General features: G+C 36.0%; 1 protein-coding gene across 1 annotated transcript in view; it reads left to right on the forward strand.

Annotated features, from left to right (window-relative positions):
• Nucleotides 1–24211, forward strand: part of SEMA3E (semaphorin 3E) — a 248975-nt gene that overhangs the window by 208091 nt on the left and 16673 nt on the right. Inside the window, exons 7-16 of the mRNA XM_059396944.1 lie at nucleotides 183–325; nucleotides 1365–1479; nucleotides 1879–1948; nucleotides 4848–4992; nucleotides 7156–7378; nucleotides 10670–10761; nucleotides 13406–13447; nucleotides 15133–15299; nucleotides 19632–19699; nucleotides 21708–21847. Of these exons, the coding sequence (XP_059252927.1) occupies nucleotides 183–325; nucleotides 1365–1479; nucleotides 1879–1948; nucleotides 4848–4992; nucleotides 7156–7378; nucleotides 10670–10761; nucleotides 13406–13447; nucleotides 15133–15299; nucleotides 19632–19699; nucleotides 21708–21847 (1205 nt within the window). The remainder of the gene's footprint in view (nucleotides 1–182; nucleotides 326–1364; nucleotides 1480–1878; nucleotides 1949–4847; nucleotides 4993–7155; nucleotides 7379–10669; nucleotides 10762–13405; nucleotides 13448–15132; nucleotides 15300–19631; nucleotides 19700–21707; nucleotides 21848–24211) is intronic.

Genomic DNA, 24211 nt, shown 5'->3' on the forward strand with positions numbered 1-24211 from the left:
CTCTCCTAGATCTAAACAAAACTATTGGTTTGCAAAGAGAGTAGAGATCTCTACATGACTTTACCGTTGATAGAAAAATCTCAAGGAAGAGCCTTTTTTGATACTGAAGCATCCATGTGATATGCAATTTATTAGAATAACTTAGCATTTTACTTTTCTTCTACTTTTCTTTATATCTGTAGAACCAAAATTTGTAGGTTCATATCTGATTCCCGACAACGAAGACCGAGATGACAACAAAGTGTATTTCTTCTTTACCGAGAAGGCCCTGGAGGCAGAGAGCAACGCACATGCAATTTACGCCAGAGTGGGGAGACTCTGTGTGGTGAGGACCGCCTTTCTCTTCCGTTCCGCATGCTTACCTCCCGATTTACCGTCAGGTCTTGGTGATTGTATTGTAGGCTTTCTACTTTAAAATATTTTCTGGCAAAAATAAATAGATAAATAAATAAATAAATAATAAGGAAGATGTTCTAGGATTCTACAGGCTGCCTAATAGTATTTGCTACCTAATCTTTAGACTTAACATCTCCCTAAAGTTTTATCTTAGAAGAGCTGTGCCTTTTATGTGATCTTCCTCATTTTCCAACCCGTACTAAGAAGAGCTAGTCTGTAGTTAGACTGTACTTCTTCCCACACAGAAGTTTGAGCTCCCCTCTTAAAAATTAATTTAACCAAGGTCTTTTTAGTTTCTTTAGTCCACATACTAAGTAATGTATGCTATGTTTCAACAGGTCATTTGATTCTTTAGAAAAAACATCTGTGTTTGATTGGGTATTCAGATAGGCTGTTAGTGAATATTCAAAACCAACTGACGTAGCAATATATATTGAGAGAATGCTAATAATATTGCAAATGTAAAGTTTGATATTTAAGAATAAGAGGTAGTTTATATATACATATCTATGTCCATGTATGTACATTTGTGTGTATATATGTGTGCAAATAATATGTACGTACTGTGTATGTATGTATTTTAAACTGTTTTTTTTTTTTTTTAGAAAAAAAGAGTGGTTGTTTTCTGTATCTCCAAGATAAGCAGATTATTTATCATTAAAATAATAATAAAGTTTATTGTATTATAAAAGCCACTATTTTATATAGAATAGACCACTCTATTAACATTCCTTAATGTCTAGAAAGTATATTTAAGGGCCCAGAGTGAAAGTATACTAACAAGGCAGAATGTGCAAGCCTCAAATGGTTTTTATGTGGAATTGCAGGTATGGTATTATTTGAGGATTCGGCTACACTTTCCAGATTAAATTAAAAAATTGCAACTGTTCTCATCTGCATGTTTAATAATACACAGTTGTGGTTAGAAGTCCTTTAGGTACTCACTCATCTGCTTTGGTTCATTGCAGAATGATGTAGGAGGACAGAGGATACTGGTGAATAAGTTCAGCACTATACTAAAAGCCAGACTGGTCTGCTCAGTACCAGGCATGAATGGAATTGACACCTATTTTGATGAATTAGGTAAATCTTCTTGAGAGAATTAAGTTGTGCTCTTTGATGTATATTCCTCTCTCTACCCCTCTCTATTTCTAGCACGTATTAAAACTTGCTTCCCACAATGAGCAAGTTTCTCTTCTTTTCACTGTGGCCTGGTCTGCATGGTGGGGTCAGGGCAGTTGCAGAACAGGCGATCATCTCCGTAGCTGGCAGTCAGCACCTCGTTTCTTCCTTGTGGCCCAGCTCAGGGTCATCCTGAACAGCCAGGTGTTTCACTCTGTTGTGATTTGGTCATGGCCATATGACTGTGTCTGGACAGAAATTGATGTCTTACATCTGCATCTAAACTATTTTATGTCAATGTATTTTCTTTACACGCAAAGAGGACTAAAAATACTCATCTAATGGTCTTTAATTTTCCAGAGGATATTTTCTTGCTGCACACCAGAGATCATAAGAACCCAGTGATATTTGGACTCTTTAACACTACCAGGTAAGAAATTCATAGGATCTATAAAAACATGATGAAACAAAATACGCCCTACTCCTTCACTGTGTAAGTTGGAAATACTGTTGACCCACTGTCACCGTTTATTATTTTATGTCACCAATTTCTCTTTGTTCTCTTATGTTTGCAATTGTTCTTTTACTTTTAAAGCCATGATCTCAGTTCAGATCTTTATTTGTTTCTGTTTGAAGCACCCCAGGCTCAGTCTGTGCTCAGTATCCTAATCCCCTTCCGCTCTGACCTACAACAGGATGATTTGCTTCTCACAGTTTATAAGGTATTTGTTCCGTGCTGTAAAGGCTAGCATAATTCTTTTAATTGTCACATAGTTTTCCAAGTCACGTTTTCAAGGCTCTCTGTCAACTGTTAGCCACTCGGCTTTGGAAGTTTTCCTGTAAGATTATGCCTTCACAGAATCTATTTCTAACTCTAGGGTTCGTTCCATCACTATGATTTTATTTGCCCACTTGTTTTGCTTCAAATGACTCTCTTCCAACACTGACTTTTATCAGTTCTCTAGTGCTGGTCGGTTGCCATCCGTAAGAAATATTCCTTGATACCTTAATCACAGAGCACTTCGCTTACTCCTTTACTCAGGGGGTCCTGCTCCCATGTACCTTCATAGCAAACATATATTTGTGATTTGCCTACCATGTTTTAAATTTATATAAGCTGTTCAAGTTTAGGGCATATAATCTATTATTTTTCTCTTTAACATGTTTGCATTTTGCCCATCAAACAGTGTTGGAAAAATATGAAATATCCTTTCACATCTATGTGTCAGTATATGAATGAAAAAATATTAGAATCAGTTTTGGTTGAAAGTTTACATATATAATTTCCTGAGTGTGTCTTTCCAAATAGGAGAGAGTGGATGTGAGATGCCTGGAATGAGAAATCAAGAATATTTCTTTGGGTGCCGGGTGGCTCAGATGGTTAAACATCTGACTCTGGACTTTGGCTAAGGTCATGATCTCAGGGTCTTGAGATGGAACCCCATCTTGGGCTCTGCTCTCAGTGCAGTTGGCTTGAGATTCTTTCCCTCCTTCTTCCATTCTTTTACTTTCCCTTGCCCTTGTGCTTTCTTTCTCTCTCAAATAAATAATTCTTAAAAAAAAAAAAAAAGAATATGCCTCATATCTCTTGAAAGGGATAGAATGATCAAGTTCCCTTCCTCTTTTGCATTGCCCTGGACTTAAACTATTATAATCATGTTTGCTTTGTTTGCTCAGGGTCTCTCCACAAAGCTTCTGCTTGGTTTTTTCCCAGCAGAAGATTTCTTATGCTCACTTTGAGAAAAATAATAAAGTTCTTTCAATAAATATTGTGCTATTTTGAGGAGACCTTTTCTTCAACAGAGAAACATGGAAACAATTTTGCTATCAGCTCGTCATTGATGCAAAGGAAAGTAGTGAATGTAGATTAGTAGTTGTCACAGTCCACAGAAAATCCTTCTGTTTTTTAAACTTCATATTTATTCTTAGGCTGGTGAAGAATTTATATGGGTTGTGTTCTAATTCCATGGCTTTATATAACAAAGAAAAACTACGGGATCACCAGAATAGGTTTTCTGTGGGTTCGTATGGTCACTTTATAAGCTACTTTCCTAAGTGTTCACATAATGGATCTGTCTAGATTTCAAAGACAACATGTTATTTTCTTCCATAATTTCAATTTGACTGTTCAGTTTATACATAAATCTGTGGAAAAGGCTTCCCAGCTGTTACCTGACGTAAAGGTTGATATTTGTAGCATGGTGATCAAAGGTTTATTGCCACTTTGGTTGGGAGACCATCTCTGGTTTTCTCACTATCGCAGGCATTTCCAATTGCTTCAAGGTGTGTTACAGCATGTGTGAGTTGATGTCCTAGGACAGGAACGTAACTGCTGTTCTACAGGTGTCTCCCTGCGTAGGACCTTATACATTTAAAAAGAACTGTACATTGTGCAGAGCACGTTCCCAAACATTAATTATTTTGATTCTCACAGGATACTGGGGACATGGTAGAATTCATTCACATCATGCAAAATTAAGGAAAATGGTCAAATTCTTAAAACAAGTCACTTTAAAATGTCCTTTCACAGAATCTTATCACAAATGCTCCCAGTAAAACTTGCTATTGTTAGTCATTGGCTGTCTTTATCCTTTGCAAGTAGAACTTTAAAAAAAAAAGTGATTTCAGTTGCTGCTAGTTCCGGAGGTAAAGAATTCAAGTTTTATATAATTTAAGTCATTCTCCCCCAAATTAATGTAGTTCAGCCCAGTCATCTTTCCGCTCCGGTACAGTTTCAGTGGCCTGGTGGTCCCTGGAGGATGGGATATACGGCAAGCCTATTGATGCCTCTGTGACCCCAAGGTAAAAAAATAGAACAAAGCCCCAAAGTTTCATAAGACTTTAACTTGTTATTTGATCATATGCACTGAGAAATCAAATAAAATTTGAACAGAATTAGCAGTATTTACAGCATAGTGATTGGGTAAACACTGTCTACTCTGAATATGAAACAACAGTCAAGGAGACAAAGCTTGAAATTAATAATTCAGCTCGGGAATAAACCTTTTTAAATAGTCAGGCCCTATTTTCCTTCATAAAAATATTAAAACACAATATCAGATTAACAATAATGTGAGGTGATAGGTGTCCTTTTTTTTAGTCTAACAATGTCATTTTCAGTTTATTGTAATAAGAAGATAAAGAAATGGTAAGTTTTAGAGTTCCAGTACTTGAAATATTGCAGTAGTTAATATTTCTAGAATATCCTCTATTTAAGATATTGCAACTTTTTTTATCCAAAAGACTTCTTTTCTCTGTACTCTGAGGTGTGTGACTAGCTGACTGCTAGTCAGTTCCAGAAGACTAATTGTCTACTTTTTTTTTTCCAGTAATATATTTAGAGGGCATGCAATATGTGTCTATCATATGTCTAGCATCCGGGCAGCCTTTAATGGACCGTACGCACATAAGGAAGGACCTGAATACCACTGGTCACTCTATGAAGGAAGAGTCCCTTATCCAAGGCCTGGTTCCGTAAGTTTAGGCATTTAAAAAAGTATTCTTATTTTTTTAAAGGCTCTCTTTAGCAATATTTTGTTCAGTGTTTAAGGTGCTTTACAAAACTTCCGTTAAGCAGTTAAGAAATTCTACACCCCAAAATAAAGAAATCATGGTAAAGAAATATCCCTTCTTATATCTGCTTGTATGCTTTTTATTTAATGAAAAAAATCTGTGATGGGTACATCTTAGCAACATTATAAAGTGTATATTATCATTGCTATTTTGGCTGTCTGAGTAACCTCAACTGAAATTGTATTTTTAAGATACTGGTGAACACAGAAACATCCAATAAAAAGAGCGTCATCCTCCTCCATTTCTTCCGAAGAATGAGTGCCACATGCAATTGCAAGGGGGAGAAAGTAACCAAATAATTACATTGTAATATTTGAGTCAGCCTCTAAGTTCCCTAGGCCATACTTTCTCCTTACTTCTTACTTTAGCTTAACTGGAAGAAGCTTTTTCTCTGCCTCACCAGAATACTTAGCATCTCATTCAACATCCTTGCTGGCTCCTAGGAGAAAAATTCCAATACAAAAGTGCTACTAGAGTTCCAGAAGTTTTACCACTGGCCTCTGCACTCGTGCTGCCAAGAGTCTCCCTAACAATCCATGCAAACTTCTGTGCTTTTTACTTATACATGTATCTAAAACTGATGATGACAATGACAGTGATGATGATTTTGTATCGTGTATCCTGGGCACGACTAGGTTGGCAAAATGTAGGCTCATTGTATGTGCTCATGGACCGTGGAGAACAGACATTTAACTTGTCATACAAGTCAAAGTCTGCACTTCTTTGAGCAGCTGGTGAAAACCCATCCCTGTGTTGATTCCACAAGTACTTGAAAGTCAAGTAGAAACCATTTTTGCAGAGCCAAAATCCAAAGTGGAAACAAACCTTACCTCCATTAACAAGTGTAAAGCTTTACCATTTCAATCATTCTCACTAGCTTAAAATTATTACTTCCAGTAAGACATAAAATATACTTTATTTCACTCTATTGATTGAAATTACAATTTAAATGGAGAAAACCCACTCCTGTGGCTTTGCTGGAAATGCTTCTTGAAACCACATGGTATTAAAGGAGATTTGGAGGAAGTGACTGGTTACTGAACTGTTTCCAGGCCGGTCCAGAATGTTTCCAATTATGTATCATGTAAGTATACTCCAGTGAAAACTTCAGACCAAATTAAGAAATATGACCTGAATTTTAAAACAAACCATTAAAAATGCCCTCTTTGCAGAATCTGATTACTACACTACTGTATTTATACCCAAAAGTGGAAAATTCCTTATCAACATAACCATTGTAATTGCTGCTGATTCTGGAGGGAAATATGCAAAACGAAAGAGTACTTAATAACAAGCATGAATCAACACAGTTAAAGGTAGTCCAAGAAGTAACTGAGATGCTATTGAACATTTATTTTTTGAGTCAGTGATTTAAGAATTCAGCACGTTATTGCAAATATTTCTCATTTTCTCAATTTATTGTATTGAATCCATACAGAAATCATATAAATTCATACGGATTACAGTAGAAGAGAGAGGGTTTTTTTTTTCCTCAATTAACACGGACAGAATTTGAATAGCTTTCTTTGTTACCGCACTAGAATTCTATAGTCATTGAGTCCATTGGAACCATCACATTATTATTTTAGTCTTAGTAATGGGAAAGCTTTTTAGTGCAGTTGTGATCCGTAATCCTGGGTGGGGGATTTAACACAACAAAGAGGCTTTTTGTTTTGCTATGAAATTACATTGTTTACCTTCAGGAGTTAATTTACACTGTGAAAAAATAAATTTCAGAAAATGGGGGAAATAATAACAATATTTATGGTGATACATATTTTTGCCACCTTTGAATTGTACCATTATCATTTAGTACCTCATTTTTCAAAGTTTTTGCTAACTTCTGTGTTTTTCTAGAACTGCATGTTTGGAATGATTTGGTCTTTCTCTGCAATCTTTAATGCAGATTTTATTTTTCTAATGAAGAATTTGTGGTCACTAAATATTTGTAACTGCAGTCAATTAATTGAACACGTCCATTTCCTGATAGCTTTCATAATTGATAATAAATGTGCTCCTTAGATAGAAGGCAAAAAACTTGTATCTTATCTATTTGCAATTCAGTGTGCCAGCAAAGTGAATGGTGGGAGATACGGAACCACCAAAGACTACCCCGATGATGCCATTCGATTTGCAAGAAGCCATCCACTTATGTACCAGTCCATAAAACCTGCCCATAAAAAACCAATCCTGGTAAAAACAGATGGAAGATATAACCTGAAACAAATAGCAGTGGATCGAGTGGAAGCCGAGGATGGTCAATACGATGTCTTGTTCATTGGGACAGGTAAGGAGGTTACAAAGTACTCGGGCATGTCTGTGGAATCTTAAAATCAATAACATTATTAGTATTTTAAAAAACTATCAACAAATCTTCTGTTAATCCGTTAGCCCGTTTGAACACTGCTTTTCACTTCAAAGGAAGAGAGGATTTGGGGCAGTTACCGTGTATAATTTCTGACACACAGTCAATACTCAGTATCTTTGAAGAGTAACTACGTGGAGGATTGAGTAATTGACATTAATTAACAACACTGGTTCCAAGCAGAGCTTCTCACAGAGGAAGGAGCCCACCATAGCAAGGATGGCTGTGCTGTCTGTCCCCCAGGTCCATTGCTACCTTTGGCTGTTCAGTAAGATCTCAAGGCTCTTAACCACTTGGACAATAGCTTCACCTAAATCTGTAATCACAACAGTGCTTATCAGGTTCCATCAGAATCAACCATTTGTACCAAACAGGCCAAGTGTTAATCATAATGGAGGTTAGCTTTTGGAGTGGAGCTATAATATCCTGCATTAAGGAAACAAAATAATATAGATGCTGAAAAGTGAAATTTTCAAATAAATGTACAACTTCACTTAATTCCATACCTTAGATCTATCTAGCTTGTGGAAGAGAAGGCGGCATCTTTTAGCATCTGGGTAATACATGACAAATTCTGTCAAGTACTTTAAAATCCTATAGCCATTTAAAAAGCCTTTTAAATCATCATTTCTTTCTTTTTTTCGTATGCATGATAGTCATTGCTACACCAGTTGCTCTTTAGAGGAGGAAGTTTCCTACCATACATAACCTCAGTCACGGACATAATTCTGCAGAGACATCGCAGAGACCCCGCTCAGGAACCGGGATATAATATCAACACTGATGCTTCAGCCTCTCCATTCATACTTTTTGAAAAAGCAATGATTTAAGTGAGGAAACATTCATCTGATTTGCAGAGATTGATCTCTGGTGTAGGCTGTATTTTATCCTTATTTTAGGAGGTTCATGTTAATAATACGCTCTGCACTGTAGATTCAAGATTAACAAAGCATCACATTTCTTTAACAAACTTAAAATTACAAAAAAAAAAAATTACTTGGCCATGCATGAATTCACTCATAATGACATCTAGTAGAGCTATTTTTTTTTAACTTCCATAAGCAAGAATAATATTTTTTAGGAGGAAGTATGGGAAAAGGTATGTTATTTTTAAATGTCCTGGAAAGGAGCAGTCATACACAGTCTATCAGTTCAAGACTGTTTTTGGAAATACTCTTCCATTAGATTGACCAAAGCTGTTTGAAAGAATTCCAGAAACATCAGGTATATACTTATGCTATCATGCAAACGATGTTTAACTCAGAGATATCATTGTATTGAGCCACAGCTCTACAACACAAAAGAACCTATTTGATGAAAGTGTGATAAGTACAACATTGGAAAACCCCACAAATGAGAGTTATTTTTCCACCTGTGCTTTAATACTCTGTGTGTGTGTGTGTGTGTGTTTATAAAATGCTGTATATAGAGAGAGAATGTCCTTATTGCAAATCACTAGTTGGAAATTAATAATTTGAATTTCATCTTTGCTTTTTGCTTGATATAATAATAATTGAATAATAAAAAATTTATTATGTGTTCTCAGCTTAAAAATTATAGTTTATATTCCTTTTCATGTATTATCCAGGTAACTCTTACTAGTTTTCTTCTCTTTTCTTTTTTTCTTTTTTTTAAGATTTTATTTATTTGACAGACAGAGATCACAAGCAGGCAGAGAGGCAGCAGAGAGAGAAGGAAGCAGGCTCCCTGCTGAGCAGAGAGCCCGATGTGGGGTTTGATCCCAGGACCCGGGATCATGACCTGAGCCCAAGGCAGAGACTTTAACTCACTGAGCCACCAGGCGCCCCTTTACTAGTTTTATTTTAAACAAATTTCATTAACCAACCACAAAATTTGATAATTTTTTAACAAATTAGTTAAATACCATATAATTATTGGGTTATTACCTCCAAAGTGCTTATTTTTTCTGAGCTATTTATAGCACTACATCAAATTATTCTTTTTTTTTTTTTTTAAGATTTTATTTATTTATTTGACAGAGAGAAATCACAAGTAGATGGAGAGGCAGGCAGAGAGAGAGAGAGAGGGAAGCAGGCTCCCTGCTGAGCAGAGAACCCGATGCGGGCCTCGATCCCAGGACCCTGAGATCATGACCTGAGCCGAAGGCAGCGGCTTAACCCGCTGAGCCACCCAGGCGCCCACATCAAATTATTCTTACAGGCAAATTAGTGTCTTTATATTGAAAAGACCAAGCTCAGCATATCAGATATAATAAAAACTAGGTGGAATTTTAAATTATGAATTTAAATTTATAAAGCTATTGACAGTTATAGAAACTAAATGGTTAGTGCAAGAGTACTTATTCTGTTCTCTCAATAATATGTACTTGAAATTTTTCTTATTAAAAATGTGTGTACGTATATATCATGATATCAAATATTGTGTATACATTAATACTTTTTAAATTTTTTTTAATTTTTATTAATATATAATGTATTTTTAGCCCCAGGGGGACAGGTCTGTGAATCACCAGGTTTACACACTTCACAGGACTCACCATAGCACATAACTTCCCCAGTGTCCATAACCCAACCACCCTCTCCCTAAATGCCTACCCCTGGCAACCCTCAGTTTGTTTTGTGAGATTAAGAGTGTCTTGTGGTTTGTCTCCCTCCTGATCCCATCTTGTTTCATTTATTCTTTTCTACCCCCCAAAGCCCCCACGTTGCATCTCCACTTTCTCATATCAGGGAGATCATATGATAGTTGTCTTTCTCCTATTGATTTATTTTGCTAAGCATAATACCCTCTAGTTCCATCGACGTCGTCGCAAATGGCAAGATGTAATTTCTTTTGATGGCTGCATAGTATTCCATTATATATATATATACGACATATTCTTTATCCATTCATCTGTTGATGGACATCTAGGTTCTTTCCATAGTTTGGCTATTGTGTATATTAATACATTTTGATTTCTCAATCTTTGATTGAATTCTGAATCAAATTATTTGAAAAATAATTACATTTTATTTGTTCTTATTTTTTAGCCAATCATATAAAGTTATATTTTACTAATTGAAAATATGAATATGTAAGTAGTCATATTGTTTCAGCCAGTGATGAATAAATGTTTCATGCTTCTAAATCTCAAAGCGTATTCAAATTCATAGTCCCTACATGATTCTTAATTGTTTTGCAAACCAGATTGTGACAACCTTCTGGTTTATCTCTTCTTTTCCTTTCTTACAGATAATGGAATTGTTCTGAAAGTAATCACAATTTATAACCAAGAGACAGAGTCAATGGAAGAAGTAATTCTAGAAGAACTTCAGATATTCAAGGTATTTTTTATAAGAAGGAAAAGGAAATAGCCAACATTTATGTATTACAGACAATTGCAAATGAGTTGTAAATAGGAAAGATGTTAGGTCAGTTTTTTTTCTAATGGGTAGGTTGTGAATTCAGAATGAATTTGAAGTGAAGAATGGTTTAAAATCTATTTGATTATCGCAGACTATTCAAAGGAGAAGGCCAGTATTTGCCCAGCCAGCATGAAAAGAATTTCAGTATATGAACTATGACTTAAAGAAATAACACATACCACATACGAATTCCAGAATCATTATTGCAAAGTCTCATTTTACCAATGTACTACCAACCTAAACAATTAAAGCAAAACAGTAGATTTCATGTTGTGGACATTGTGATGAGTATATTGCTTTTTTTCATAACATATCAATTACCACAAAGTTAGTAAAAAAAAACTAAAAAATGATAATGCAAAGGTTAGACATGACAATTACATGCATGCATATGCATACACACACACACACACACACACACAGGCTCAAGTGTCAATATTAGTGACAGTTATGGTTTTTAAGATTACTATGAGGGGTGCCTGAGTGGCTTAGTGGGTTAAAGCCTCGGCCTTTGGATCAGGTCAGGATCCCAGGGTCCTGGGATTGATCCCCATATCGGGCTCTCTGCTCAGCAGGGAGCCTGTTTCCCTCTCAGTCTCTCTACCTGCCTCTCTGCCTACTTGTGATCTCTGTCTGTCAAATAAATAAATAAACTCTTTTAAAAAATAAATTAAAAAAAATAATAAAATCACCATGAACACCACATTAGTGAATACTGGCGAGTGCTCCTAGGGGACATACAGGGTTAGGTTCCTGTGAGTCTCTAGTCACATTTTTGTCAACTGGTCAATATATAACGTTGTTCTCAGTGTGTTTTTATTGGAAGGCACCTTATTTACTGTATATTTTTGATTAACTCACATGGAGCTCATGGACCACAGCACTATAACGTGTACATGAACAGAGTTACTTAACCTGTGTATTTTCCCGTAATACACATCACAGCCCTTTTGAAGCTTTGTAACACTAGAGAGCACTTCAGCGCTTTGCTTAGAGGTCATTTTAAACATCAAAATTGCCAGTAAAAAGCACAAAAATGTGAAAAACCATGGCATTAAATAGACCATGAAAAGGACACTTGTTTCGAGTAGGAGAGCTGAAACAAGAAGGCAGAGTGTCGCATTCATTGATCTCAGCTGGGGTTGTACTTGCTGGGCAGCCAAAATTTATTGCCTCTTGGTGCCTACTTGTGTTCACGAATGACCCCAGAACACTGTAAATATTAATATTGGGATTACAAATAAATTTTAGCAAGTAAGCAAATTTGTTTTTCAAAAAGGCTGCAAATTATTAAGATCATGCATGTTTGTAATGGATACATATGCAAATATGTTTATTGGTGAGAAACAGTTCATTTCACCTTGGCTGTCCTGGAGAGATTACATTGCCCATCGACACACCAAGGGTAAGCATGTTCTATCTCAACCAGAGCAGCTATGTTTTTGTTTATCTTGCGTACTGGGTTTCTGTGTCAGATTTCATTTCACTTCAGGGACCTAGCTCCCCTCTGAGGAGCACCTGCCACAGTGTTTTGTTCTTATCAATCCTAAGAAACATTGTCACTTGAATGAATAAATGAAGGCATGCATGCCTGCCTAAAGCGTTCTGTAGTTTAAAATATTGACACAGGGGATTAGATTTTCTCTTTCAAAAAATAATTATTTGAAGGATTACCATCCACTGAGCGGACCCCACCTGCCTGTTGCTTGTCTCCTGGCAGAAACCACCTGAGTTTGTGGTATTCATTTGAGACACGTTAGTTTTAATCACCAGCCCTGGAATAACACACAGGCTCTCAAAGCTGTGTTATAGATCATCTTTCCTCTGTTGCATTTTGAAGACAATGAACTTATTCATCTTGCTCAAAGCAACCTGGGCTCCTATTGATTGACTGTGATAACTCCAACAGAAAAAGTATTTTGTTAGACCTGGATTTAAGCAATTAAAGTCACATGGTTTGTTAACAGTATCATCTATTCAGAGACAACTGTTTCACTTCTAATGGTTCTAATACTTCATGAGAAAGAACACTATGACTCTGATAGTTATTAAAATACTTGAGTTTCCAAAACTTGAGTAATATGCAAATACAAAAATTACATTTCAGAAACAAATGGTGAGCTATTTAGATTATCCACCACTTTTTCCATCTTACGTATCTAACCTATTCCATTAAAAAGAGTTTTTAAAAGAAAGCTGTATTTTATTTTATTTTATAGATTTTATTTATTTATTTGACAAACAGAGATCACAAGTAGGCAGAGAGGCAGGCAGAGAGAGAGGAGGAAGCAGGCTCCCTGCTGAGCAGAGCCTGATGCGGGGCCCAATCCCAGGACCCTGGGATCATGACCTGAGCTGAAGGCAGAGGCTTTAACCCACTAATCCACCCAGGTGTCCAAGAAAGCTATATTTTAATGTAATTATAAGTTCCTATTGATTTGCTAAAATGAAAGCTATAGGCTAGCATAGAACTAGTTATATATCTAATATGAGTTCAGATGATTTGCAACCATATTAAAATATGTTTTTGTATTTCTTTAAAAGCTTAAACTTTTTTTTTCAGGACCCAGTTCCTATTATTTCTATGGAGATTTCTTCAAAGAGAGTAAGTTTGTGTGTATGTGCAAGTGTACTTGTGTATATATGGGAGTCATGGTCAATGATAAAGAGCTGAAGTACACGTGCTTATAGATGAATAAGTTACAGTTTTACTCTGATAAAAATAGTGACTCACATGTAATGGATTTCTTTTTCTATTATTGGAAGAAGGTAGGTAAGAGTAGATTTACTTCTATAATCATGATAGGATGCTCTTCTGTAAGAGCAGAAGAGCTCTTACAAAAAAGAGCTCTCGCAAAAATAACGGTAAATGATGGTAATACAAAAAAGTGTGCAGTGAAACACAAACCTCCTCTCCACTTTACTAGAACCAGTTTCTGGTGCAAATTTCTCCAGAAAAAGCTGTTGCATATATTACCTCAAATGTATTTATAAGTGACCATTTATGTCTAGGCAAACAGGAACTTGTAATGTTAATTGTTCTGCTACTTACTGTTTTTACTTAACAATGTATCTTACAGTTTATTCCCTCATTCTGTGTATATATCTGAATCAGTGTTTTAAATGTTGCATGTTAGTGTGCACTAATGGTGGGAATGCAAATTTGTGCAGCCAATATGGAAAACATTAGAGAGTTTCCTGAATGTATTAAAAATAGAACATATGATTAAGCAATTTCATTTCTGGGTGATTTTCCAAAGGAAACAAAACTCTAACTCTGAAAGGCATCTGTACCCACATTTATTGTGTCATTATTTGCAATGGCCAAGACATGGAAACAACCTAAGTGCCCATCAGTAGATAAATGGAGAGGGGAAATGTGGCATATATGTTCAATGGCATATCATTCGGCCACAAAAAGGAAGAAAATTCTCCCATATGTGACAGCATGGGTGGACTTGAGAACATTATACTAAGTGAAATAAGAAAAGGCAAATACCATGTAAACTCACTGATATGTGAGATTAAAACTAACTCCACAAAAAAATGAGGGTTTTTTTGTTTGTTTGTTTGTTTGTTTTGTTTTGTTTTGTTTTTTTAACGAAAAACAGTTTGGCAGTTGCCAGACACAAGGGGTGGGAGGTGGGCAAAATGGGTAGATGGGATCAAAAGGTACAAACTTCAATTATAGAGGAAGACCTCGGAATGTAATATATGGCATAGTGATTATGGTTAATGAAACCCTAATGTATATTTGAAAGTTGCTAAGACAACACATCTTAAAAGTTTTCATTACACGAAAAACAATTCTACCGATACGGTGTTGAGGAATGTTAGACTTACTATGGTCATTTCACAATACATACAGATACTGAATCCTTATATCATACGCTTGAAACTAATAAGGTATTACTTGTCAGTTACGTCTCACTTTTATAAATGCAACAATAACAAAAGATCATTTACTTACTCTGTCTGTTATTGGACATCCCTAAAGTTCTTTTAAAAAGACCTACAGTGTTAAACGATGAAAGAGGCTTTCTATTTAAATAACAAAAGAACAGTCAACTTCTTGAGAATTTTGTCAAGCTCACTCTAGCAATTTTGTTTACGGGAGTCCAGGTCTATAAATGTATTTCAAATCTTAGAGAACCAGTGTTCTGTTACCCCTCCTGAGTAGCTGCAGTAATTCAAATGAATATTCACCGAAGTGAATGTGTATAAATGTGAAATTCACTGAGAGTTCCGTCCATTTCTGCTAGCGGCCTCTCTGTTGTTTGATGTCTCTAGCAACAGCTGTATATTGGATCGGCTTCTGCTGTGGCCCAAGTCAGATTCCATCAGTGCGACATGTACGGAAGTGCTTGTGCTGATTGCTGCCTGGCTCGAGACCCTTACTGTGCCTGGGATGGCATATCCTGTTCCCGGTATTACCCGACAGGCACCCATGCAAAGAGGTGAGAGGCCTCAATGCGGTAATTCCCTGGTTTAGAAAAGCCATCACACTTTGTCAAATATCTTTTATTCTGCACCCATCCCATGAAAATAACCACGTTAATTTTGTTTAAGTAAGCCCTCGTAATCATACTTTGTTCATAATATAAGCTCCAAAAGTTGAATTTTCCCTGAAAATAACTCCTCTCAATTACTGTGTAGAGAATGGAGTTTTTATTGGATTTTTATTTATTTTATTTTATTTATTTTTTACCCATGTTTGAATCAACTCTTCCCCCTCCTGACACTCATATTGCAAGACATGAAACCCGTTTAGATAAACTTAAAATGTGGAAATGGCAAGCCACCTCACATGAGGGATTCAAAGACTTGAAAGAAAAATAAATAAATAAATTCTAAAATACATCCTGCATTTGCCCCATGTCCTCTCAACCAGCTGGTCTTCATTTACTTCATTTTGAAAGTGAATATTTTAACTCCTAGGCAAATGTATGACCTGTATAATTAATGAAACGTGTGATTTAATTCAACACAAATGAAAGGCACTTAGAGACCTCCAAACTCTGATGTGTACAATTCAGCGAGGTCATTGCCACTTGTAAGAGAAGGTAGATCTCGGGATTCTTTGAAAAGAAGATCTGGAGGTCCAGAAAGTATTTTGAAGGATGGAGATATTTCTTTGCTCAAGCTATATAAAATTGTGTGTTCTTTGCAAGGAAACATAAAGGAAAACATTATTATCTGTTATAGAATAAGCATTTATTTTTTTCTCCTAGTAAAGTGGCCAAAGACAATATAAAGCAAAACATCAAACTATATACAGTTTCCTTACTGAGAATTAAGTTTTTACTGATTTCAGTTATTTTTACTCTTCTATTCTGGATTACTTCAAACTTTTAAAAAATTTAATTTAACCCACCTTAATATAGTTATTATTTTTATAAGGTCACATATGTAGTAGAATCTCGCTTTTGCAAAACGTAGTCACCCATTCAAAAGCTTTGTTAATTTGACATTAGCTAAATTAACACGGTGTGATGAGTAATTAAAGTATATCATAGGCAGATAGTGAAAAGATCCTTTGAGAGGATATTTGTTAATGTTTAACTTACAAAGTGTTTTCAAGAATCAAGCAAATTGATGTTGTACAAAGGCTTATTGATATTTAAAAACACTTCTTGAAGAAGTTAGCCATGTTACTATGTAAAAATAGTGTTCAGTAAATTATTCACCCATTATGCCAACTACTGTACTATGTGTGAGGAGGGTGACGAAGCGGTCGATAATCCTTGGCTATATGAAATCAGAACCTAAAGTGGGAAATGTAATTGTAAATCAGGATGATAGTAGGTCATTACTGAGCACTTATTATGTATAAAGTACTAGACTAAGTGCAGTACATGTTAGACATTATTTAATTCCCAGAATAACTCAACCTTTGAGCTCAGTCTTGTAGGTAGAGATATAAGAAGATTCCAGTTAAAGGGAATTTTACAAAAGGCATAGAATGTTCATGGAAAACCATGTAGTTCCCTAGGTTAGGAGTAGAGAAGCTGGTTCTAAAGGTGGAAAGATAATTTCACCGAAAATAATAAAATGAACTATTTTATTGTTATTAGCGATAATAGCAACATTTGAAAGCTGTGCATCAAATACTTGTGAATAACAAGGTTTTGTTTCAGGTATCCAGTAAGGGTGATGAATTCTTCTAACTGAACAGTTTCCATACCTCAATCCTTCTTGATCCATGGCGCATCTTACTGAAGTATACATCCACTGGCTTGATAATATATTTGCAAAGGGCGGACAGAATGTTATTTAGTGAAAGTTAAATGAATGGGCAAAATCTTAGGAAAGCGCTCAGTGCTCGAGTCAGGAGCCGTGCTCACACATGAACGAGTTCAGCTCAGTGACATGTAATGGAGATCTCTCAGTGGTGTCAGATCCTTTTGAACCATCACTCACCCCTGGAGGAGAACTTTTTGGATGGATTCCATCACATGAAAAGGAAAATAGTTTGCTTTTACAGCAGATCATTTTTGCTTCAGACCTGACTAGAAGCAGAAATTGAAAACTGGTCATTAAAATAAATACTTTTCTGTTCACAGAGTGAAAATGAGTCAACAGAGGAAAAACATTAATTCGCAATCCAAACCACTTGTTTAAAATAGTCTTCCAAAATACACTATAATTTATATAGCTAAGTCTTTTACTTCCCCTGGCTCTTGTATGTTGTCTCTTTCTGGTGTTCTCTTTAAAAGTTTCTAAGTGGCAAGATAGAGAAGAGAAATAGGCAACTTTTGGAATAAAAGGCAACTTTGATTAACCTTTCTCAAACTCTTGAACATTTACAGTCTTTTTAAAATGCTGAGATAAAAGACAGTTATATGAAGATAGTATAAAATGAATTGAACCCTTGTTGGAGGATGAATGCTTGCTTTCATGACTTTCAACATACTCTTTGCATACTACTGACATTGCAAAATTTTGCATTATTCTTCACATTGCATACCTGAATTATCTGATTGCTTCTCCCTTTGTTCTCACCCCACATGTATAATAAACCTGATACAGCATTTCTGCAGAGTAGAAACGATTTCCCATTTCCTTGATTTACCTCTGCTCCCTTACTCACTACTGCTCAGCAGACTTTGGATTCCCAATACCAGTGCAATACTGTATGAAGTAAGGAGTCCATGGAACCATTTTACTTCTCATCCAGAGCTGTTATCGGTTATCTATACCTGTGCACATGCTAGTATAAAATAATAACAGAAGCATAAAACTTTTTGGTTTTGCTCCTTTTTTTGTCAATTTCTTTTTTCAGTTTTACCCAGTAGGATGATTCATACAGCAGCTTTAATCTGAAGTTTATTAAATCCCAGGTTTCTAGACAATGTCTTCTAATCTACAATCTCTGTATTTTGTAAAAGCCAGCTTTGCACACAGGTCATAATTCTAAAAATTGACTGTAAATAGACATCTGCTCTAGCTTTCATTACAAGGATATACTTAAACCATTGCTTCTCAAGTATTGGTCTGTTAACTAAGATCTCAACTCACATGAGAGAAAGCACTTCATCTCTTGAAATGATGTTTCTTTATCATTATTTGGAGGCAATGAGGTAAGCCTAGAATGAAAAAAAAAATTGATATTGGAATAATTTTTAAATGTCAGACCAACTTCATTTTACAAAGGAGGACAGGAAGAATCAAGCAAGAGAGAAGATATGTACGAGATCAGACGGCACGTGAGTGATGGCGTTGGGATTTGAATCTGCTTCCTTTTTCCAGATTTTATCATGGCATATGGTTAGAGCATTTCATTGTCACTTCAGAAGCCTAGCCATCTCCCTCTGGGGTGAAACTTCTGCTCTGCCTTCTGTTTTTTCCTTAATCTTGAAGAAATGCCATGATTTAGAGAAGCAAGTGGTGTTTTCTGCACTTATGTAATACTTCTATTTTTATCTTTAATCTGAATTAATACGCTGAAGATTTTGATCTTAGAATTTCAGTGCTAATAATGACGATTTCCATTGTCCAATCCCTCAGAAAGATGCTTACTAATTAAAACAAGATCTATACTATAGAATTTTTCCCCCAAAGGTAAAGAGTATTGTTATTTTTCAGTTATATATCTAAACAATCTGTAAAATAGAAAAAAAACTGGAAGTTATTCTAAATCTAATAGGCAGTCTTGCCATACAGCCTGTTAAGTATGTATAACACACAATCATGTTGCATAGGGGCATATAATATCTATATATACTGAGTAAAAGAGTAAGTTGACTACATTATTGGTTTCTGTCTTTATTGCCAATTGTATTTGTGCTATGTGACTAAGATGGCCATAGAAGAAAATATTTGGATTCTAATACGGTTACTGTTCTAATACTGTTACTTTTTGAATTCCCCTTATTATATGTAGGAGTTTTATGATTTTTATTCAAATAAATAATCTGCCTCAAATCCCACTATCTTTGCTGCACACCTACCTCCCTTACTACCCCAAACCCCCCATTTGAAACAGAAGAATTCTTATTGCACTGGATTTTTAAACAAAATATAAAAAGGGATTTCTCAAGTTATGTCAGGATCCAGAATTCAAACTTACGTGAACACTTAAATAAGAGTTTTATATAGATCTTACCATTGAATAACATTCAGTGGAAATACAGGGAACTATGAAACTTGAATTTTATCCTTTTTGTGTATGACAGATCAATTTTTTTCAGTAGCCGAATACTTCTTGAATCCTTAATGCAGTTGGCTGCATTTTAAAGTCTGGAAGATTGAAATCTGACCATCTCCTACATGCATCTACTTTCTTTCAGGCGGTTCCGCAGACAAGATGTTCGGCACGGAAACGCCGCTCAGCAATGCTTTGGACAGCAATTCATCGGTAATCCAGAGAAAATCAATTGCTATGGGTTACCGGGGTTAGGATAAACTGCAGACCTCTTAAAATGGTCCTTGTTTTCTTTGTGATTGATATATAGTAGAACAATGTTACTGAAAGTATGCTTTTTTTCTTCCCCATAGCTAAAATTTTGTGGATTTTAACACCAAAATTTTAATTCTGTGTGGACGTAAAATTTTTAATTAATTAGGAAAATAAGTTCTGTATACCACCATGAAGACCTTACTGTTAGACTTCAGAATAGGGGGATGTTAGAACGAGATGCCACAGTGACTTGTAGGACCCCTCTCTGCATCTCAGCCCCAGGAATATCTTCACCATGTCACACCACCTATGGTGATCCTCTTAAGGATGATCAAACTTATAACAAGTTATCTACTAAGCTTCAGGGTCAAATAAAGGGAAAAACTTGAAGTCTTCCACAAGAGTAGGGAAGCTAAGAGCTCAGGTTGATGGGAGTTTCTGAGATGCAGATGAGCGTTTCTGTGGAAAGTTAGTACACGGATGGGTAAAGGATGAGAGGAAATTTGCTTCATCAAATGTAAGGAAGTCACACAAGATGGCAGACCATGGTCCTGACTCTCCACACTGTGTCGGTGGTGGAACTGGCTGTGTAATTGGTGGCCTCAGCTGCACAGGAGGTACGAGGGAGGTGAACCTTCGTGACTGGGAGACCAGGAGCACTTGCATTCAATCCAGAGTTGCACAGCATCGTGATGTTCAATAGACCCAAGGCTAACTGAGCATTTGGTGTAGGACATAAGTCTTGGGCAACATTGGCTGGAGGCAGGCAGGATCTTAATCTATGAAAATGTAGGCATCAGTTTTGAAAGTGAGGAGAACTCAGACACTAGGAAAAAAAATCCCAGGTTCTAGTTACTGAATTTGATGTTGGTTAAAACACAACACATCCACTTGCTGTTTTGTTTTGCTTTGTTTTTTAAGACTTTAATTATTTATTTGAAAAACAGTGAGTGAGTGAGCTGGGAAAGCACAAGCTGTTCTAGGGGCAAAGGAAGAGGGAGAAGCAGACTCCCTGCTGAGCAGAGAGCCGGATGGGGCGCTTGATCCCAGGACCCTAAGATCATGACCTGAGCCAAAGGTGGCAGCTTAACGGTGACCCACCCAGATGCCCTATTCACTTGCTTTTATTCCCCACTGCAGTTAAGTAGATCAGTCTGTATGCAACTTTGAGTTCAAATACAGTGAGAGCCTCTCTGGGCCAAGATGTACATAATAATCAGGAAGCTCTGGATCTGAAGTCCCTAGTCTGGTTTTGTACCCTTTTCTTACTGTAGGAGCCCAACATTTGGATCAGTGCAGTCCCTTGATAAGATCTCACTCACACTTGTGTTTATGTAGCACCATATCATGTTGATTTCTGCTTTCTGCTTTTTTTGGTAACCATGAATTTTGTCTTGTGTTTTACTTGAATGTTTAGTGCTCACCTTCATTTGCCTGCTCTGTTGGTTCATGTTGTCACTGATTTTCCATGCAGTTAACACTGATGCACCTTCTTAGTATCCTGACTGCCGCGTACTTGGACCTACACTCCCATTTACTTTTTTCTGGTCCTTTCCATAGCCTGCAGTTCTCTCTAAAGCCTAGATTTTTGGTGTGCCACTGCCTCTAAATATCTCCTTTAAATGACCTTGCATAGAAATTAGTAGTAAATCATGAAAGATATTCACTTTACTCCAGGAATCTAAGTGAAGAAGCTTTTAAAAATATTACTTGCTGAGATACCTGAGTGGCTCAAGTTGGTTAGGCATCTGTCTTTGGTTCAGGTCATGATCCCAGGATCCTGGGATCAAGTCCCTCATCAGGCTCCTTGCTCACGAGGAAGCCTGCTTCTCCCTCTGCTTCCCACTCCCCCTGCTTGTGTTCTGTCTTACTCTGACAAATAAATAGATAAATAAAATCATTTTTAAAAATAGTATTTACTGTTAAAGTCAAAGTCTTAACATTAATTTTAATATTTATATTGTAGGGGATGCTTTGGATAAGACTGAAGAGCGACTGGCCTATGGCATAGAGAACAACAGCACGTTGCTGGAATGTACTCCACGATCTTTGCAAGCAAAAGTTATCTGGTTTGTACAGAAAGGACGTGATGGAAGGAAAGAGGAGGTAATTCATAGCTGCACATTCACTCTGTGCTGTCTTACTTGTTGTGTGTGATTAGTAGATAGATGATGACTTATTTGATGTTTAAAAATGAATCTTCCAGGGGCGCCTGGGTGGCTCAGTGTGTTAATCCTCTGCCTTCAGCTCAGGTCATGATCTCAGGGTCCTGGGATTGAGCCCCGTATCATCGGGCTCTCTGCTCGGTGGGGAGCCTGCCTCCCCTTCTCTCTCTGCCTGCCTCTCTGCCTACTTGTGATTTCTGTCAAATAAATAAATTAAAAAAAAAAAAACCTTTAAAAATGAATCTTCCATTGTGCTATACATGTGTTATTTAAAAAGTGGATTTATTTACAATGTGTGATTTATATACATATAAAAAATTTAAATATATACATAGATTTCTATGTGTATATAATTTATATATGCTGTAAAAACCTAAATGTATATATAAAATTTTATGTGTATAAATATATATTAAAATACATATATACATATATTAAATACACAATAAATATATACACATATAAATAAATTCTATACATATTATATGTGTATGTATAAATTTGGATTCTGAAAATTGGATTTTTATTCAGTAGATACTCAGAGTTTCATGATTTTAGTATCATGTTGTCAAAATGATTGTCTTAAATTTTATCACCCAAAGCAATGTTCTAGAAAAATAACTAATTTAAACACCATTAACATATGTATCTCAGACACATGGATAATAGAATTAAAACAACAGCAGCAACATTAAACCAATTGTTTGATAAAGCAATTGAGTCATACATGAAACATTGCCACAGGGGTTCCATTAGTGCCCACTGGGAACAAAAGAAAGGCATCAGTTTGTTTGTCCTTTTAAGTAGGTTTAGTGTGGAGATTATATTTCTATTATCTAAATAATGAGTGAGGACTCATTTGTGCTCCTTTTATAGATGAAGAGTAGGAAGCAGTTAAAGCACACATAAGGGATAGTCTGGAGGCAGTTACTGGATAATCTTTTTATGAGCCTCAAGGGATCTGGTTTTATATTGGCCAAGGTCAAGGGCATGACCCAGTTAGTAAAGGCAGGTAAAACATTATAGATGCTTATGTGGGCTTTGAACTCAATTTTCACAAAAATGGAATTATAAAAGCAGTAAGAGTGAAATTTGGTTAATTAAAGGGAAATAGATCTTGGTGACTGCTAGCAAAATGTTTCTCGGTAAAAAGAAGGTTGCAAATTGAATAAGGGAAAAAAAAATGTTAGACACCTGCCTTAGGACCTAGGGAAGAAGTAATAGGTTCACAGTGGGTAGAGAAGCAATCAGTGAAGCCATCAACTGTAGGTTCCAAACGTAGAACACACTGACTTTTTACGCCTTTTTTTTTTTTTTCTTTCTAGCCTATTGCAAAACTAAAAATGCAACATGTTTTTGGTCTAAAATCATGCAGTATGTTCTGGGAGAGGATTAAATTTATAAATCCCAGTTTCCTGGAATAGTTATTAGAGAGGAAGACACTCAACAAAGGCTGTTAGAGATAATCTAGAAAGGCAATCAAGGACAGGAAGATTCTCTTAAGTTTTCATGACCTCGTAAGAAAAAACATGTGTCCAAAAATGTTACAGCATATTGCACTAAAGCACATTGTTGATTTAGTACTGAAGAATTTGCTATTCCACAAAGTTGATGTGAAATTGATTTTTAAATTCTGTCATAACTCACTTGGCAGGAGAGGACCCGGGAATATTCTATAGCTCCTCTCATTGAATGGCTTCAGAAGACAGAAAAGTCATTCTTTCATCGGTGGTTTTCTTCTCTCAGTATGTTCTGGTTCTAATTTGAAAGTCACTGTAATCTGCCTCATTTGGAAATCTTTACCAAATCATTTTGACATGCTGCATCCATCAATGTTCAATTATAAGCTTCTTTCTCCTATTGTTGATATAATCTGCTTCTCCTTTCCCCAAATTTTAGTTTCTGTTTTCAAACTTCCATGGCTGATCTATTTACTGATCCTTGAAATTTTGAATTTGTGCCATGCATTATTTGTTGTCATCATATAATCCTTGGTTACTGTAGACATAGCAATATATATTGATTGATTTAGAATCTAGAACAAAACACAAAATTGCTGACTTCATAAAAAGGGAGATGTGTTTGCTGAATGCACAGAGCAGAATGACTTTGATTGTGGGTCCTTTTAGAGTTTGTTTTAAAGTTCTTTGAGAGTCTAACTTTGGAGTTTTTAGAGGTTTTTAAGATTTTTTTTTGAAAGCCATTTTATTATAGTTACTACAAACAGAGGATTATTCTATTATCAAATCTTGACCATTGTATAAGATACTAAAATTCTTCCCCTATGTTTCTTACCTCATATGTT

Source organism: Mustela nigripes, chromosome 4 (assembly GCF_022355385.1).
Source record: "Mustela nigripes isolate SB6536 chromosome 4, MUSNIG.SB6536, whole genome shotgun sequence".
In the NCBI taxonomy this organism is placed as follows: domain Eukaryota; kingdom Metazoa; phylum Chordata; class Mammalia; order Carnivora; family Mustelidae; genus Mustela; species Mustela nigripes.